Raw genomic sequence first — 18,425 nt, forward strand, 5'->3', positions numbered from 1 at the left:
GTTGCTGCAGATGTCCACGGGCGGCAGTAGCTAGCTAGCAGACTTGTCCTTCCTCCTTGTCCTCCATCCTATATCCTAGACTATAAAAGTGACATCCTTGTCTGCCACTTTTATAGTCTAAAAAATCAATGTTGGAAATCTTGATTAAAAAAATAGTTTCGTTTACCATTTTTAAAAATATGATTTAAAATATACTTTCGTTTATCATATTTTAAAAATCTGAGTTCAGAAAAAAATACTTTCGTTTATCAAATGTTTAAAATATGGGTTCCAAAACTACTTTTATTTCAGGGTGGTTGCTGATCTTCATAACCTCGGCGTTGGCGATACGGGACTTCGAGCCAGTGGCCCCGAGCAGCCGATCAGAGGACCACATTCACATTGATGAAGGGTGGTTGCGGGTCCGACTAAACCACTTCGATGCTTCTAATACTGAAACATTTCCTATGGTAAGATGATAAGATCTTCTTTCGCCGCTTCTTCTCCGTAACAAAACACTGTAAAGTGGTAGATATAATGACATTCAAAAAGTGCTCTGTAAAGGACTTATTTTGTATAAAAAATTGATTTGATTTGATTTGCTAGAATTAGTTACTAATTCTGCCTAATAACAGCAGTTTACCACTGATGCGCTGCTGTGTTCCGGCATAGTAAAGAAAGAATAGTAGGTTAGCTAAGGCCTCTCGACGAGATAATTACCTACTGTTGCAGTGATGCATAGGGTTGTCACTTTTATTTTTAGTTAAATACTAACTGACCCGGCATTTTTTTACTGCCACAGAATATATTTCATATTTACTCACCTTTTAAACCTTCCATGGACTTCCACAATTATTCTAAACTAAAATTAGCCAAATCGGTCCAGCCTTACGCACACATTTACGTTTCGTTCTACTTACGCACACATTCAAACCGGCGGAGGCCAATTTGTATGAAGCTGTGCTACTATTATTTCTTTACTATGCTTCCGGTTTGTAGTAACGGTAAGGGAGATATATAGTTTTAGGAGGCATTCCAGCTTAGTCCTCAGGGGTAACGCCGCATTTATGGCCGACCTCAGGTAGGAATTTAATCCTATATGGGGTTGATTACAGATCATCACTGCCATCAGATGAACTGCGTGCTCGTCTGCTACTCCTACGTTATAAAAACATGGTAGAATTAGTTTAGTTAAGAAATAGTTAGGGAGGTATTGTCAACCCATGTCTGTCCCACTGCTAAGCACAGGTCTCATGTGAGAGTGAAATTTAGACCACTGTCCACTGAGCTAGCAAAGTGCGAATTGGTAAGCTTTACTTGTCTCTGGTAACTTTATTTAAAGATTTCTCGAGAGATGAAGGTTTCCTTCCAATATTTTCTTTCACCGTTAAAGCATGGGATAATTATTTTCTAATACGCACATTACTTCAAAGACATAACATCAGAAAGTTATTATTGATTTAAAACAGATACACCTAAAATCATGAGATGAGTCTACTACATAATAGACCAGGGTCGATAATTTTTGAAACCAAAAAAAATTACAATAGAATGAAACCCATTGGAAAAGGAGGGGAATATGATCAAAATGAAAGGAAAAATAAATTACGGTCGATCCGAGTTCGGGAAGTGGGAGGGGGTGAGTTTTTAAGGGTAAAAAATGGTTTATCTTGATTTCCGGCTAAACTACACGTCCTATGCGAAAAAGTTCAATGGCAAAGTTGTAGGTAATAAAAAGATCTACAACTTTTGTATTTGAATTTTTTTCACATAACCTCAAAATTTGGGTGAAAAATTCAAAAAACCAAGTTTTTGGTTTTTTATTTGTATCTTATTCAAAAAAATTTTTATTTTTACGAAATTTGGTGAAAACTTACCTTATTATGTCCCAAATACACTGTCATTTATTTGATTAAAAATATTTATTATTTCGCCTTATTTTCACTTAATATCAAAAAAGCACCCTAATTTTCAATCGAAAATTCTGACGTCAAAATATCAGCTTTTTTCAAAAAGTTTGGGGGCTTTTTGTTCGTTGAAATATCTACTTTCTGATGGTGTAAAAAAATATACATTACTATAGGAAATGTTCTCAGAAAATGCAAAAAATTGAAAAAAACCCAAATTCGAAAAAGTTTTTTTTATCATTATGTACAATTTTGAGGTATTTATTAAAATTTACACTTTAATTACTCAAAAAACGTAAGATTTCATGTTTTATTGATAAACGAAAAAGTTGCAAATTAAAATATGCTTCAATAATTAACAAACAAATAAGTTAATAAAGTTAATATTTAATAAGACATCTACAATATTTTGAAAAAGTTGTAGAATCTTATTTAAATAATATTTGTAGATGTCTATTTACTGCTGTTTTAAGATAATTTATATACCTGAGTGACCTACGGTAAATTTTAGCCCATTGTAAGTTATTTCATAGAGAAGTGGGGACGGACCTAGGAGGGTCTGGGCCTTACTACATACCTGCTATTTCGTAGCAGCTGTAAAAACCGTTAGCCAGTATTCGAGATACAGAGCAGTGTACAACATCGTTTTTAAAAATACACGTGCAGGCTCAGTTACTCTAAGTGAATTGTGAGAAATTTACTTTATTCAAAAAATCGTTTGGAATCTACATAGCAAGGTAAATACAATCTGTATTTAAATCTATATTAATCAACTTTAAAATAAAAATAGTAATATTTTCTTTGATAAATAGTATGTTTAACATAACATAACCTAAAAAATTAAAATTGAATGATATTTTAGTACAAGAATAAAAAATAGTAATTTCGTTTATTTTATACAAACAAATTTAGTTATACTCATGATAAAACTTTGAAGGCATTATTAATTTAATTTTGTCTTTTCAGATTATCAGTATGGATGGATCTGGTTGTATAATCTGCAATAAGTCAGATGACAAGCAAGTGTATGAAATAAAAAAATCAGCTTTGAATCGTTTAGTGGAGTCTAGCAAGAAGAGAATCGACAATAAATACAATTGGGGTTTTGCATTTTCTGAGAACATTTCCTATAGTAATGTATATTATTTTACACCATCAGAAAGTAGATATTTCAACGAACAAAAAGCCCCCAAACTTTTTGAAAAAAGCTGATATTTTGACGTCAGAATTTTCGATTGAAAATTAGGGTGCTTTTTTGATATTAAGTGAAAATAAGGCGAAAAAATAAATATTTTTAATCAAATAAATTACAGTGTATTTGGGACATAATAAGGTAAGTTTTCACCAAATTTTGTAAAAATAAAAAATTTTTTGAATAAGATATAAATAAAAAACCAAAAACTTGGTTTTTTGAATTTTTCACCCAAATTTTGAGGTTATGTGAAAAAATTGCAAATACAAAAGTTGTAGATCTTTTTATTACCTACAACTTTGCCATTGAACTTTTTCGCATAGGACGTGTAGTTTAGCCGGAAATCAAGATAAACCATTTTTACCCTTAAAAACTCACCCCCTCCCACTTCCCGAACTCGGATCGACCGTAATTTATTTTTCCTTTCATTTTGATCATATTCCCCTCCTTTTCCAATGGGTTTCATTCTATTGTGATTTTTTTTCATTTTTTACCATTTTTAAAGGCTTCGGCACTGGTCTATAATATAATATGACAAATATCGTTTTGTCAACCAAGGGCGTAGATAGAATGGGATGCGACGATATATAGCCCTTCCACCGGAACCAACTCCGTGTACTGAATGGTAAAATTGTGAACAGGTGTCCAACCAGACGGTCTTATATCTCTATATGTATATCAAATTGACGTCTGTCTGTAAGACACAAGTAAGCTAAGCTTTAAAATATTTACGCCGTAAATGCCAAGTACATTGAATTTTAAAAAGAACTTGTATTTGTCCCCATCAGTCTCTCTATCGTCCATTATGTATAAATAAATCTATATAACGTATTGCCTACAAAAAATATCAAACATTGGTCTTTAATAGGCAAATCATGGAATATATTTCTGACTTAAAAAGTAGTTTTAGGCTAGGCTAATTTTATGTTTATAAAGCACTAGCTGACCAGTGCCCACTTCTTTGCGCATTAATTATATTTTTGTTATGCAATTATGCAGTGAGAACTAATAGAGAGCAACATTTTTTATGAAAATTTTGTTCGTCTATACCGAACCGTTTAGATACCCAATTTCCGCTGACTTGATATACATATGCCATTATTTTTCTCTGATTTTTTGTTCAATCCTAATAAAACATAGCCTATAGTACTTCAGAAGAGTAACTTTCTGATTATGAAAGATTTTTCATAATCGGTTCAGTATTTCCGAAAATTAGCCCTTACAATGTTTATAATATTACTCGTAGTATTCATTATCAACCCATTACTGTCCCACTGCTGGGCACGGGTCTCCTTTCATAATGAGAAGGATTAGGCCATAGTCCACCGCGCTGGCCAAGTGCGTATTGGTAGACTTCACATACATTTGAGATTTTTTTTTATTAATCTCTCATGTACACAGGGTGTCTCACGATGTTTTCCTTCACCGTTTAGCAAGTGATAATTAATTTCTAATACGCATACATAACTTTGAAAAATCAGAGGTACCTGGGATTTGAATCTCGGACCTTTCGATCGAGAGGCCGAGTTTCTTAACCACTAGGCTATCACTGCTACTCGTAGTATAGATTAAGTGAAAGACACTTGAACAAGGCACTTTAAACTTAATCTCAGGAATAGAATCTGTCACACTTCCCATATTAGGTAGGAAATGAAATGAAATTTGACTTTTACCACCAAATTAATTGAGATTTTAAGGTATACGTCGGTATCGTTAGTTTATTTTTAACACGCTTTTATTAGCTTGGGTTGTATGTATGTATGTATGTAACTAAGTAACGGAATCTTTGAACACGATTTCTATTCACTTTGAACGTTCAGTTTAATTTAAAATTTTGAAGAATTATCAAAAAACAATGACAATACACGATTTTAATAATTTTGTACCATTATCCTTATCGACATCCTCAGGATTAACGATTTTCAAAGGCGATATTGTTCGAGCGCCTTAGAGAAAGTTCATCGCAAAGTTACTAGATTGTAACAATTATTACTTTTTAGTTTCAATAACTGTTATAGCGTGATTTTTAATTTTGAATAATAATGTTATTTCCCTATAACTCAAATTTTCTGAAACATGTATAATGTCCTCTTCTAGAATGATTTTTAGGATTCCGTACTCAAAGGGTAAAACCCTCCGCTGTCTGTTCGTGTGCCACAGGGCTCTTATCTTTTAAACCGTGGGACGCTATTCGAAAACTGATAAATGGAGCACCCCACGCTTTTTTCACAATTATACTCTTTACTGTTCCTTAATTGATTCCTAGATTGAAAATAATTTTCTACTTTTTAGTTCATTTTATCATAAAAGCGTGTTTTTTAGTTTTTTAAACTATATTTTTCTTTTCTTCTCAGCGTTACCTCTTCAACGGAAGGTTCGCGCGACTATATGACGCCGATATACTAATATTCGTGGGTGGTGAGTGGGCCATCTCGGACGGCTGGCTGCGGACCGGCCTGGCCTTCGAGCTCGCTAGGGACATAGAAGCGGGACTGTTCTATACTGAGCATCGGTACTATGGGGAGACTTGGCCTACAGCGTAAGTAACATACGAGTATATCCTAAAGTGTTATGGATGACGATGTTAGTTAGACCTTAGACATACTTTTCCGAAGTGTTCCAGGTTATTCCTCAGAGGTAGCGGCGCTTCTTGGCCGACCTCAGATAGGAATCTTAATCTATCTGGGATTTATTACAGATGTCCATGGACGGCCGTATAGTCCGCGCCAAAATGCTAGTCCCATCTGAAGTTGTGGCGAGGTGTAGTCATACAATTTGCTATGGCGACGCGATTCATTTCTATATTCAGAGCGGACTAGCAGTTTTACGCGGACTATACCACTTACCATCACGTGGGACTACATACTCGTCTGCTACATTTTCTTCACAAAAATGAAATAGTTTGATAGTGTCAAACTTTATTTCAGTTCATCCTTTACATACACATACGGGCAATCGCAGACAAAATAATATCAACGTATTCATATTGTCTTAAACACAGGCCGTGCCTGCCAAATACTGTATTGAAGTCATATCTTTATCTGACACGATATATTGATCTGTAGATATGAATGGTACCTTAAGTGGTAAAATAAATTCTAAGTTTTACCCCATAAATCTACAAACCATACGGATTGTCACATTCTTCTATTTCGCGCCAAATCCGTGTCACATGCAGGTTGAACGGGTGCCAAGTGCGCTTTGGGTTCTATCGTAAGAACCCTATTGTAGTTCGGACATTTGTACTAAGTACTATTTGTGTTCTTAAGCTTCTACGATAAAAGGTTTTAAACGTTATCTTATATTATTTTATTATTTTAATATTTGTATCTTATAAGATTTTAAAATATTTGATGACAGAAGTCTTAGTTCCGCAGTGAAACCAAATGATTTTTGTTGTATAGCAGCAGCGTTTGATTTTTAGGGTTCCGTACATCCTAAAATTAAAAATTCAAACCTGTAAGTGGCAAAATAAATAAAACCTAAGTTTAAAACTATAAATCTTTACACCATATGGATTGTCACATTCCTTTATTTCGCGCCAAATCCGTGTCACATGCAGGTTGAACGGGTGCCAAGTGCGCTTTGGGTTCTATCGTTAGAACCCTATTGTAGTTCTGACATTTGTACTAAGTACTCTTTGTATTCTTAAGCTTCTGTCTGCGATAAAAGGTTTTAAACGTAATGTCTTGTAAGATTTTAAAGTATTTGATGACAAAATGTAGTTCCCGCGGTGACGTCTCCACAACAGATATTTGCTTTTAACCACCTTTTTAATTTTATCAAACAATTTATTCACAAATCACAATACATCTGTAGTATACTTAAACAGATCACATAGCTTTGTGATACGGATAATCAGAATGTAAGTTTTGTGTGTCTCTACCTCGACCGTGCTTGCAAAATATTAGTTAAGAGTTCACTGACAATATGTAAGATTTCTATAATTCTTGGATTTTTTCTGTATGTTTGTCTGACTGTTAAAAATGGCATCAAATTAAAATCAAATTCAATGCATTAACGACATATTCTTTAAATCGATTTACACTATCAAAAGTTATTACAATTTAATATCAAAAGTATTTTCTCTAATAATTATGGTGTAAGTTGTATGAAATTGCATAAACATACAATGTTTTAATTTGAGGGGATAATAAAGCAGACGTTTAAAATGAGAATTTTATTGAACAATAAATCTACTGAACCCAGTTCCGTAATTTCGTATCACACTTGACCATTTTCTGTTTTTTTCCCAGTTTCCGGTTATCATGTTTCATTTCACAATCAAAGTACTTGGCAGCCCCTTTCACACTTGGCTCATTCCCGCGCCATTATACTCAGCATATATATGGAATTACCTACTTAGGACTTGTCTTATTTTTGGGTAAAAAGTTGTAAATGAAGCCCAAATTATGTTTTTAAAAGGTAATTGAATTGAAATTGCAGCACAGTACCCTTAGTATAAGTTTTTACGTTTTTACAAAAAACCACTGTTTTTGTATTTGTTTACATATTTCCCATACATTTCCAATCAGCGCCCTAGCGGACGGTATCAGAACTGATTGGAAATGTATGGGAAATAAGTAAACAAATACAAAACACGTAAAAACTCATACTAAGGGTACAGAATTCGAATGTAGCTTACATTCTACAATGTGTTTCAATGTAATACTTTGTAGGTCGTTAGATGTTGAACGAAAGTTATAAAGTCCTACCTAGCATGCAGTCCAGCTGTTGGTAAGTACTGCCAGTGTCCGCTGTCGTCCAAGGACATCTGATAATGTGACAGACACCGCTCTCCCTTTACATAGCCGAAACTACAAAAATGGAGACCGAGACGTTTTTGCTTTTCACAGACAAATATTAAAAAGGTATTTATTCCGGTCAATTAGTATAGCGAAAAATTAATTCAGCCGATTGTTTCCACCTACCTACCTTAACAAAGCTATACCTCCACCTATGATCGTGTATTAACCTGAAAGCCTAAGAAATCTACTATTATCTACCAATCGCATCTCAACTAATATCGTCAATAGGAGTTCATTTGTTTGCTAAAAAGATACCGTTTCCGAGAGATAAAAATTCAATTCATTTATAGCACAATAAGGTAGAATACATATGTGAAATACTTAAGTTCTATGCTCCTAACCCAAAGAGTATGCAAATATGTCACATGTAATTCTAATTTAAATTAAATTACATTAATAAGATTGAAATAGGACAAAGATAGAAAATAAAGTAGATAAAAACCTCCTCTAAAATATACTTTACATTAGAGCACGAAGAACTATGATCTAAATGTAAAATTAACCACCATTTTGTGAAACCTGTGCCACAATGAAACAGTTTATGAAGTAAATAGCTCTACCGTGATTGTAAGCATCCTGTTTTCAACACGAAATGTTCACACGACGTTGGTTATTTTGAAAAATATCTCTTTGTAAACGCCTTAAAGTTAAAAATCTGACGCGAGTATAATCTGAGGCGTGGGCGCTGTATTAACGATCTTAGTAATGAAACTAGTGTTCAGGGTTGACAACTTGTGAATATTTTAATGTATAAGAAATAGATGTTGTAAGGTAGGTATATTCTTTTCTATAATAAAATACCAAAAGATATCATTAACCTACCCTACCCTATAAAATTAATTTTAATCCTATCTGGGGTTGACAGATGTTCATGAGTCAAAACAGACCAACTAATGGTAAGTGACTACTACCGGTAGTCACTTACCATCTGATTGACAGCATTCTTCTCTGCTACATTATGAAATAAATATGTACTCGTAGTATGAGAATGAGTAAGCAAAAAAAAAATAAGAGTTAAATGTAGAGTGTATGAACACCGTAGGTGCAGTGCGAAGGAATTCAACTGATAATTCAATTTATGCGTAAAATTGTCAAGGTTGTATGTGATATATTGTTTAAAGCTTTTGTTCTATCTATTTATTATGTTAAACGTGTTGTTAAATAATAATACTTGTAAATATAGATGTCGATTTGTCGTTATTTGTTGTGTATAAGACATGCATATTAAGTAGTATATTAAGTAGATGTATATAGTATTTAAGTAAAGTTTGCGTTTTTATATTCATATCAAAGGGTGACTTACTATACGTACTGTTAACAAAAAAGTTCCTAAGTATTATAAGCGTTTCCACATGTTGTTAAAAAGCAATTAATTATTAGTAAGTCGATATATAATAATAATTTAACGTAAAAGTTGTGAGTGGCAGCCCTGTTATGACCGCGAATTAACCGCGTCGCCCGAATAACCCCGGAGTCAAATGATGACACGAGCGTTGCCACCGGCGTGGTCATTGCCCATACTCACTTGTAGCTTATTGTTCGAATTATGCAATTTCAACTATAGGCACTATTTATCTAATACCATTCATATGTTATTGTAGCTTTGTTTAAATCTGAAGGATTGACGTTGAAGCTCTTGGCACACACTTCTGATTTTTCGATTTTTTGTTGTCAACTTATTATAGTCCCACTGCTGGGCATGGGTGTTTTCTCTGAGTGAAGGGTTTAGGTCATAGCGCAGCGCTGGCCAAGTGCGAATTGGTAGACTTCAGACACTCTTGAGAACTTTTTTTTAGAATTTTAGGCATGCAGATTTTCTCACGATATTTTCCTTAATTAACACGCTTTTATTAGCTTCAGACGTATGTATGTTGGTATGTTGGTATGTTGGTATGTTAGTATGTTAGTATGTAACGGAATCTTTCAACATGATTTTAACCCCCTTCAAAACGTCGGATTAACCCGAAATTTGGCATACTTATTAAGGACCGATGACAATTCAATATTTTAAACATTAATAGTTTTGTACCATTGTCCTTATCAACATCCTCTGGATTAACGATTTTCGAGGCGAGATTTTTCAAACACCTTCAGCAAAGTTCATCGCAACTTTAGATTGCAAATAATAATTATTGCTATTTAGTTTCAATAGGCGTAACTTTTATATCGTGATTTTTAGTTTAGAAAATAATAATGTTATTTCCCTATAACTCAAATGTTCTGAAACATATCTATAATGCCCTCTTGTAGAATGATTTTTAGGATTCCGTACTCAAAGGTTAAAACGAAACCCTCTGCGGTCTGTTCGTCTGTCGTTGGGCTTTATCTCTTAAATCGTAATAGATAGACACTTGATTTTTTTACAAACGATAAATAATGGTGGTCGCTATAACGAGAAATACTAAAAATTAATAAATAATTTCTCGCTCCATTTATCAGGTTCGAAAAGCACCCCACACTTTTTCCACAATTATACTATTTACTGTTCCTTAATTGATTCTTAGATTGAAAATTATTTTCTACTTTTTAGTTGATTTTATCATAAAAGCGTGTTTTTTAGTTTTTTGAACTATAATTATTTTTAAAGCAATCATTAATTTCTTATTTGCACATAACTTAAAAAATTCAGAGGTGCCTGGGATTTGAACCTCTGATCCCGAATGGTGATCATGCCCGGGGAGCTGTGCTCCGACAGTCTCAGTTCGGAGCTTGTATATAGGCAAGATGTTTAGAAAACTTCGATAGCGTGATTCAGCAGCGCCATCTTTTGACGAGCAGCGGGAATTCGCTACATACACGTCTCAAAGTTTGGAAAAAAATTTCAAAAGTATTTGAAATTTGAATTCCCTTGGCCAATTACTTGGTCACTGCGTTGCATTTTGTAATCTTTTTCTTTCTAAAAGGACACCCATGTCCAGAAGTGGGACAATTGTTAGATGACGATAACGTGTGTAATCACGGTATCATAGTTGCTAGTAATGTTTTAACAATTAATGTGTGTGTGTGGGTGTGTATTAAAGTTTTACCGATTTCAGGAACACTGCAAGCTCAGAACTGCGTTACCTGACCGTGGACCAGGCTCTGGGCGACCTGGCCCAGTTCATCCAGTACGTGAAGAGCGACGACTTTGAGAGAGGGAGATACAAGTAAGCTTATTATTGTATAGTCCACGCCAAAAAGCTAGTCCGCTCTGAAGTTGTTGCGAGCAGGTATAGTCATACAATTACTAAATATATCTTTACTTAATATTGACCAAAATTTTCTTGCAATTTTAGAGGTTGAAAAAATGCTTATATTCAATTTAGAATACCTAAATAATTCTTATCGAAATTACATTGGTAGACAGACTTGGCTCTCTTGGAATGCTGGCCAAGTGCAAATTGGTAGGCTTCACATACCTATGAAGCTTTTTTTAAATTGATTTCTCAGGTACTTTTTCTGCACGATATTTTCATCCACCTTTAAGCAAATGATGATTAATTTCTAATACGCAAATAACTGAAAATTCAGATGTGCGTGCCTGGGATTAGAACCTGGGACCCCTCGATTGAGAGGCTTTTCAACCACTAGGCTATCACTGCATTCACTAAGCTATACTGCACCATGAATGTTACAAGAGATTCAAAATTAGACTATTTTGAATCTAAGTCTACCTACCCTGGGTATTATTACACTTGCCTTAATAAGACCCTTAATTTGAAGGTGATAGAATCCTTTGTGGTTCGACGCCGGCGGCACCACCGCCACACCTATTTCTGCCTAATAACAGCAGTGTTAAGCGTTGCTGTGTTCTGCTTTCTAGGGTGTGGTAGGGAAGACATACTTATCCAGCTTAGGCCTCTGAGTTAGCGGTGTATTTGTGGGCGACCTCAGGTAGGAATGTAATATTATCTGGGGTTCATTACAGATGTCCAGCAGCAGTAGCCACTTACAATCAGATGTATTGTCTGCTCGTTTACACCTTTATTATAAAAAACTTTTCCCCAGGAATGGTAAAGTGGGTCTGGTAGGGTGCTCCTACGCGGGCAGTATGGCGACTTGGATGAAGCTCGCTTACCCTCACCTCGTGGATGCTGTCTTCTCTGATAGTGGACCATTGCATGCTCAGGAGGATTTCCCTGGTAAATACTTACTTTTATTTTAAAGGATTTATCGATACGTTTGAAAGGTTTGATAGAAATGTTCCTCTTAATTCCTCCACTTTTCAATTGAGGAAGGCAAATATACATTTCTCTTGAATGTACTGAAATATTTTGGACTGTAATCTATTTGGACTATAATCTACATGAAGATAGTAGACAATATCCTTTAGACATTTTCGAATCAAGGATACCTAACCGAAGTTCATTAGTGAAGAACCCAGAAACCTAAATTGGAACACCAGTTATTATGTGCTTTACCACATCCTCCAAACCAAAGTCCAATTTCCTGTTCCAAGTTAGACTAGGTATTTCAATAAAGCCACATTATGCAGCGATTTTATCTTAAATTGTAACTTTTCTTTCAGAATACCTGGAAGTGATCACAGAAGCTCTCCGCAGCCAGGGCGGTGAAGAGTGTGTGGCGAGTATTGCGGAGGCAGTGGAACGCATGACGGCCATGCTGGAACAACCTGCTGGAGCTACTACGATTTCTAATCTATTCAAGTAAGGAATTTTAGATATAAGAATCGATATTACTACATAGTATGTAAAGAAAATGTATTTAGCCGAGGCGTTCCAACTTCCTCAAGGGTAGCGACGCATCTGTGCCCTACCTCACGTAGGACTCTAATCTCATCTGGGATTGATTACAAGTGTCCATGGATAGCAGTACCCACTTAACATGAACTGGACTTCCCGTTTGATACTTCAATATAATTAAAAAAATTGGTAATGATACCAAACAAAATTAGGTTTGCTATATCTTAGGCAGTGATTACCGTCTTTTGCAGCACCTGCACTCAAATCCAGGCGAGCGTGCCTTTGGACGTCGCAACGTTCTTCTGGTACGGCATCACGGAGACCTTCGCGTACCTGGTGCAGTACGCCACGCCTGGAGATATCCCGGACGCCTGCCGTGTCATCACTGATACCTCTGTTCGTGAGTGAATGTGTATCTTGTCTTGTTATGTCATCAACCTATTACTGTTTCACTGCTGAACACGGGTCTCCTTTTGAGTGAGAGGGATTTAAGGTTAGTCCACTGCGCTGGCCCAGTCCGAATTGGTAGATTTCACAGATCTATTGTTATATGTAGTAATGTTTAATTAAATGCTATCTATGATTCGAAACCATGATAAATCCTACTCGTATCTAACGTATCCAAGAAAATAAATTCATGTAATTTTTTGTGATTCAAAATGTGTGTCGAGTCCATTTTATCTATTACATAAAAATTGACAGTTATTTTTCCAATGTACTCGTAATGACAAACATTAACATCAATGTTAAATGCCAGAGGATACTGTCGTATTGAAACTAGTCACAATCATTCGAATTTAATCCTGAACTGACTCGTAAACTCAGACCTGATTTGTATAAATGGATTAGTGATGGTTAGAATTAGTTTATCCTCTTCCGAAAATATCCTTAAGTGAAATAATTGATCAAATTACAGCGGATGCAGTCCAAAGGCTAGCAAACTGGATAACGTCTCACCCTTGGCCGCAACCGTGCATCGAGACCAGGTATACCGAAGTGGTAGCCGCACACACCAACACAAGCTTCAGAGCTCCTGATGTCACTAGTAAGTACCCTCTTCTACACAAGGGACATTTAACAAAGGGATATTTCATGTCCAGCTCCGGTAGTTTCGGCTTGGAGCTTGTATATATGCAAGATGTGAAAAAACTTCGATAGCGTGATTTAGAAATCCTAGAAGCGCTATCTATTGAGGACTTGTGAAAAGTCTCCACAAGGATACACGTGATCAATACAGTATAGTCATCTAAACTTATCTACATTTGACAATTTCTTCATACTAAAAATTACTGTCTATGGTAGGTAATAATATTAAATCGATTATGTAATAATAACAGGCGCGATTAAAAACTGTCAAATTTCAATCTTTAGTTGACAAATATCGGAAAGATAGTTAATTTGATAATAAATTTTATTATAAATGTCAAAAAGAATATTCACAAAAAAGCTATTGAAAATAAAAATAATTCGCATAAAAATAAGTAATAATGTATACGAGGCGATCTAAGATAAGCAGGCCTATTAGTAAATGTATATTTCTAAGATTAACCTATTGACTGACATACGAAATAACACAAAATTTTCGAGCAAATAAACAGAATTCTCATTTAATTCACCTGTACAGCTGTACCTAATCACGATCCGTATTCCCGAAACAAATCACAAACTACTTCCGAGCGGCCATATTGTAATCCGTTCTCGCTAGTGGCTGAATATTTACAAGTTAATTTGTGTTTTGGGCTCGTTGTTAGAAGTTGTCAAAGCTTCGTTATTTAAGTTATTCGTAGCGTGAATATTTCGCTTTTAATACTTGAGAAGGGTAGTAACAGAGGTGCATTTTTTAGTGACGAATATATATTATAATACATATTCTTCACAAAAAATATTTTTTTAAACTGTTATTAAAACGTTGATATCAAGAAGTAAGCTACGCTACGTATGAAATCGGTGTTAAGCGCTGCTATGTTCTGGTTTGAAGGGTCTGGTGAGGAAGACATACTTTTCCGAGGCAGTCCTCAATTAGTCCTCAGGGGTAGCGAGCGACGCATCTGTGGCTGACTTTAGGAAGGAATCTAATTTTATCTGGGTTTAGAAATGGCCATGGGCGGCAGTAGACACTTACCATAAGGAGACTGCATGTTATTCTGTATTATAAAAAAGTTAGAAAATGTCATTGTTTAGGAAATAATTTATTTCAGGCGGTATGTAAGTATAGGCTTACTCTTGTTTAAAATAAAACATACGAGCATGCAATTCACGAAGTGTTCTAATACCTCCGCCATTATAATAAAGTCCTGAAGAGTAGTAGGAGAAGTTTAAATAGTAACTTTAAATAGTATTTTACAGATACTTTTTGATTACAGTAAGTAAGCATCTGGGCCATAAAGTTGAAAGACAAATGCGAATATATTCGTACCTTTAAATAGGATCATTTGTCAAATATCGAATCGCAGATGTGTTAAAGCCCTTATCTACCAGCTGTTATTTATAGATGAATTCGTAACTAGCATTTCGGCTGCGGCTCTACGATCGTAACCATTACGATTCATTATCAAGCCATTATTGTACCTGTGAGCTCATGTTGCTCGCCATTCACAATTAAAGGGACTTTGGCTAGTTTCCACACTACAATTTCAGAAGGGTAAAGGTGGTAGAACCCTTTGTGGTTCGACTCCGGCGGCACCACAACCACATCTAGCAGACGAGCGTGCTGTCCACCTGATGGCAAGTGGCTACTATCGCCCATGGACATTTGTAATGAACCCCAGTTAGGATTAGATTATTACCTGAGGTCGGTCATAGATGCGTCGATACCTCTGAGGGCTAAGCTGGAACACCTTGGAAAAGTATGTTTCCCTTACCACACCCTTCAAACCAGAACACAGCGCGTAACACTGCTGTTATTAGATAGAAATAGGTGAGGCGGTGTTGCCGCCAGAGTCGAACCACAAAGGGTCCTACCTTCAAGGATAGTGTTTATTTAGTACGTTTTTTCCCCAGTGCGTCTCTGGACCTACCAAACGTGTGTGGAGTACGGGTGGTACCAGACCACGAGCAGCGACCGGCATCCCTTCCTCAACGCGGTACCCTTGGAGTACTTCCACCAGATGTGCAAGGACTTCTTTGGTGTCAAGTAAGTTATCAAAAAGTCCTAGTTATGACACCATTAAGAAAGAAGGGAAGAAACATTTTATTCGGATAATTGCAACACTTGAAATAACAGAGAGATACAAAAATATCTATAAAAAAATTAGTCTAAGAAGTATGGTGGAACCGTTAATTCTCAATTAAATAATCCAAGTTTCGAAGCGATGCCCTGATTTTCAAAGTTTTGGGTGTCGTTGTTAAACAATTACTTTGAGGAACCGCGGTTGCCAAGAAGTTCTGACGTGCAGAGGATTCCGGGTTCGATTCCTGGCCAGACAAACAATGATCACTGGGGATCTTAGTGTGGGGTTGTGAGTGTAGAAAGCGACCTTCACGATTTGTTCCTTCGTTTGAGTACATGATAGTTAATTTCTAATTACAATACGTTTTAATTCAATTTTGAGATTTTGCTCTGTTTTTGTGCCAATTTTGTTTAATCTTAGCTCTTGTACTCTATTCTATTCTACTGTTTTTTTATAATACATTCAGAAATAATGCAATAATAATGCAACTTTTATATAGCATGCAGTCCATGGACCATGGACATTTTTTTATCATATAGGAATAGCAGACGAGCATGCAGTCCACCTGATGGTAAGTGGCTACTGCTACCCATGGCCATCTGTAATCAACTCCAGATAGGATTAGATATTTCTACCTGAGGTCGGACACAGATGCGCCGCTACCCATGAGGACTAAGCTGGAACGCCTCGGAATAGTATGTCTCCCTTGCCACACCCTTCAAAGCAAAACACAGCAGCGTTTGACACTGCTGTTGTTAGGCAGAAATAGGTGTGGCGGTGGTGCCGCTGGAGTAGAACCACAAAGGGTTCTCCCACCGTCAAATCGTCACTGTACGTAAGATTAACCTATATAACGGTGTATTATTGTTACAATCTACTGAAGTATGTTCTAAGGATATTCCATCTATCTATCTGTCCATCTATTTCATTAATTCATTCATACAATTCCATTCCCAGCTTCAACGAAGAGCTGCTAAGATCAGGCATCGCTCGAACCAACCATTTCTTCGCTGGCCTAACCTTCTTGCCGGACAACGTGGTGTCGGTGGCGGGGGGTCTGGACCCCTGGTCCCCGATGGGCCCCAACGTAACACACGCGACCCCCCTCGCGCCTGTGTATGTTGTGCCTAATGTGTCACACTGTAGAGCTATCAGGTATCTTCAATTAACATTTTTAATGCTTTATACATACTCGTAGAGAGATGTTTACATTATTTTTTACAATCGATTTTCATATAAAGGTCCCAGGTGTGGAAATATTATAAGGAGTGATATTAAATTTGTTTGGGTTGATTTATTTGGCTGCAATATTTATTCATAGGTGGTGCAACACTTCGTGGTTTGGCTCCACGAAAGCACGAAATATATCCCACTTCCCATCTCGAAACTCTCCTCTGAATGGAATATTTTTCATCAGGATTTTTTTCATTCACGAGCAAAAAATTTCTTCTTCAAGGCCGGCCATGCATTGACGCGACATTTGGTATTGCAAATGTCTATAAGCAACGGTGACTACTTTCAATCCGGTAGCCCGTCTGCCTTATCTTTAGGTTCAACTATAAAAAATATATGTTTGTAGACCCAAAAATGGAACTTGGATACATATTACACCAGAATAACGACTCTACCATCCTCAAAGTTTTTTTTTTCTATAATATAGGAGCAGCAGACGAGCATGCAGTCCACCTGATGGTAAGTGGCTACTGCCGCCCATGGACATCTGTAATCAACCCCAGATAGGATTAGATATTCCTACCTGAGGTCGGCCACAGATGCGCCGCTACCCTGTGGACTAAGCTGGAACGCCTCGAAAAAATCTGTCTCCCTTACCACACCCTTCAAATCGGAACACAGCAGCGTCTAACACTGCTGTTATTAGGTAGAAATAGGTGTGGCGGTGGTGCCGCCGGAGTCGAACCACAAAGGGTTCTACCACCTTGTAAAACAGTTTTAAACAAGTTGCTTTACAGACCAACAGGTGAAAACGAAACCCTAGAGCTGGAAGCAGCCAAGCAGTCCGTCATCACACACATGAGGGCGTTCCTCGGCAGACCAATACCACCGCCCGCCGCCGAAGCACCAGCTCTTGTACCTGCCTTCACACTAATCATACTCGCTGGACTTCTAACCTTGGGAAGAGCCTAAGTTATTTAGATGATGTTAGTATAAAATAATGTTATGACTTTTAACCTTGGAAAGAGCTTAAGTTTTTGCAAATATGTTAGTATTAAATAATGTTAGATATTACCAATTATACATATACTTATAGCTGTATAATTATTTTAATTTAATGTAATTATGTACATTGAAACATATCTTCTTAATGGACGTAAAAGTATTTTTTTTTTGAGAGACAGGCTTGTAAAATCTATAGGTAACGTAGATGAAAACCAAGGAAATTTTGAAAGTTTATGCTCTAAAAAATAAGAGATAGAAGCTTATAAATAAGAAAATAGAACATAAACTTGTATCGATAAGGAAAATATTTATTTATTATTTTATTTATAATAAGAATCAAATAGCCCTGATAATAACTGATTACTGCTTCCCATGGACATCTGTAGACTATAATGAAATATTGAAATAGGTAAGAAGTATCAAAAATGTATAAGAACAACGTAGCACCCCTATATTACCCTCAAATAGTACTACCACTTCTAAAATGAGTGTCCACGCCCTTAGTATTA

At 36.1% G+C, this 18,425-nt stretch overlaps 1 protein-coding gene across 1 annotated transcript; it reads left to right on the top strand.

Moving 5' to 3' along the window:
* Positions 1–263: 263 nt before the first annotated feature.
* LOC140745738 (putative serine protease F56F10.1) lies at positions 264–17,933 on the top strand. Its single transcript, XM_073077631.1, has 10 exons — positions 264–449; positions 5,433–5,617; positions 10,922–11,032; positions 11,874–12,007; positions 12,394–12,532; positions 12,820–12,968; positions 13,485–13,613; positions 15,569–15,701; positions 16,696–16,893; positions 17,709–17,933. Exons 1-10 carry the CDS (start codon positions 264–266, stop codon positions 17,881–17,883), a joined length of 1,539 nt encoding a protein of 512 aa, XP_072933732.1. The 3' UTR covers positions 17,884–17,933.
* Positions 17,934–18,425: the final 492 nt, after the last annotated feature.

This window comes from Epargyreus clarus, unplaced genomic scaffold (assembly GCF_041222505.1).
Source record: "Epargyreus clarus isolate Ecla_fem2 unplaced genomic scaffold, WU_Ecla_fem_2.2 ptg000011l, whole genome shotgun sequence".
In the NCBI taxonomy this organism is placed as follows: domain Eukaryota; kingdom Metazoa; phylum Arthropoda; class Insecta; order Lepidoptera; family Hesperiidae; genus Epargyreus; species Epargyreus clarus.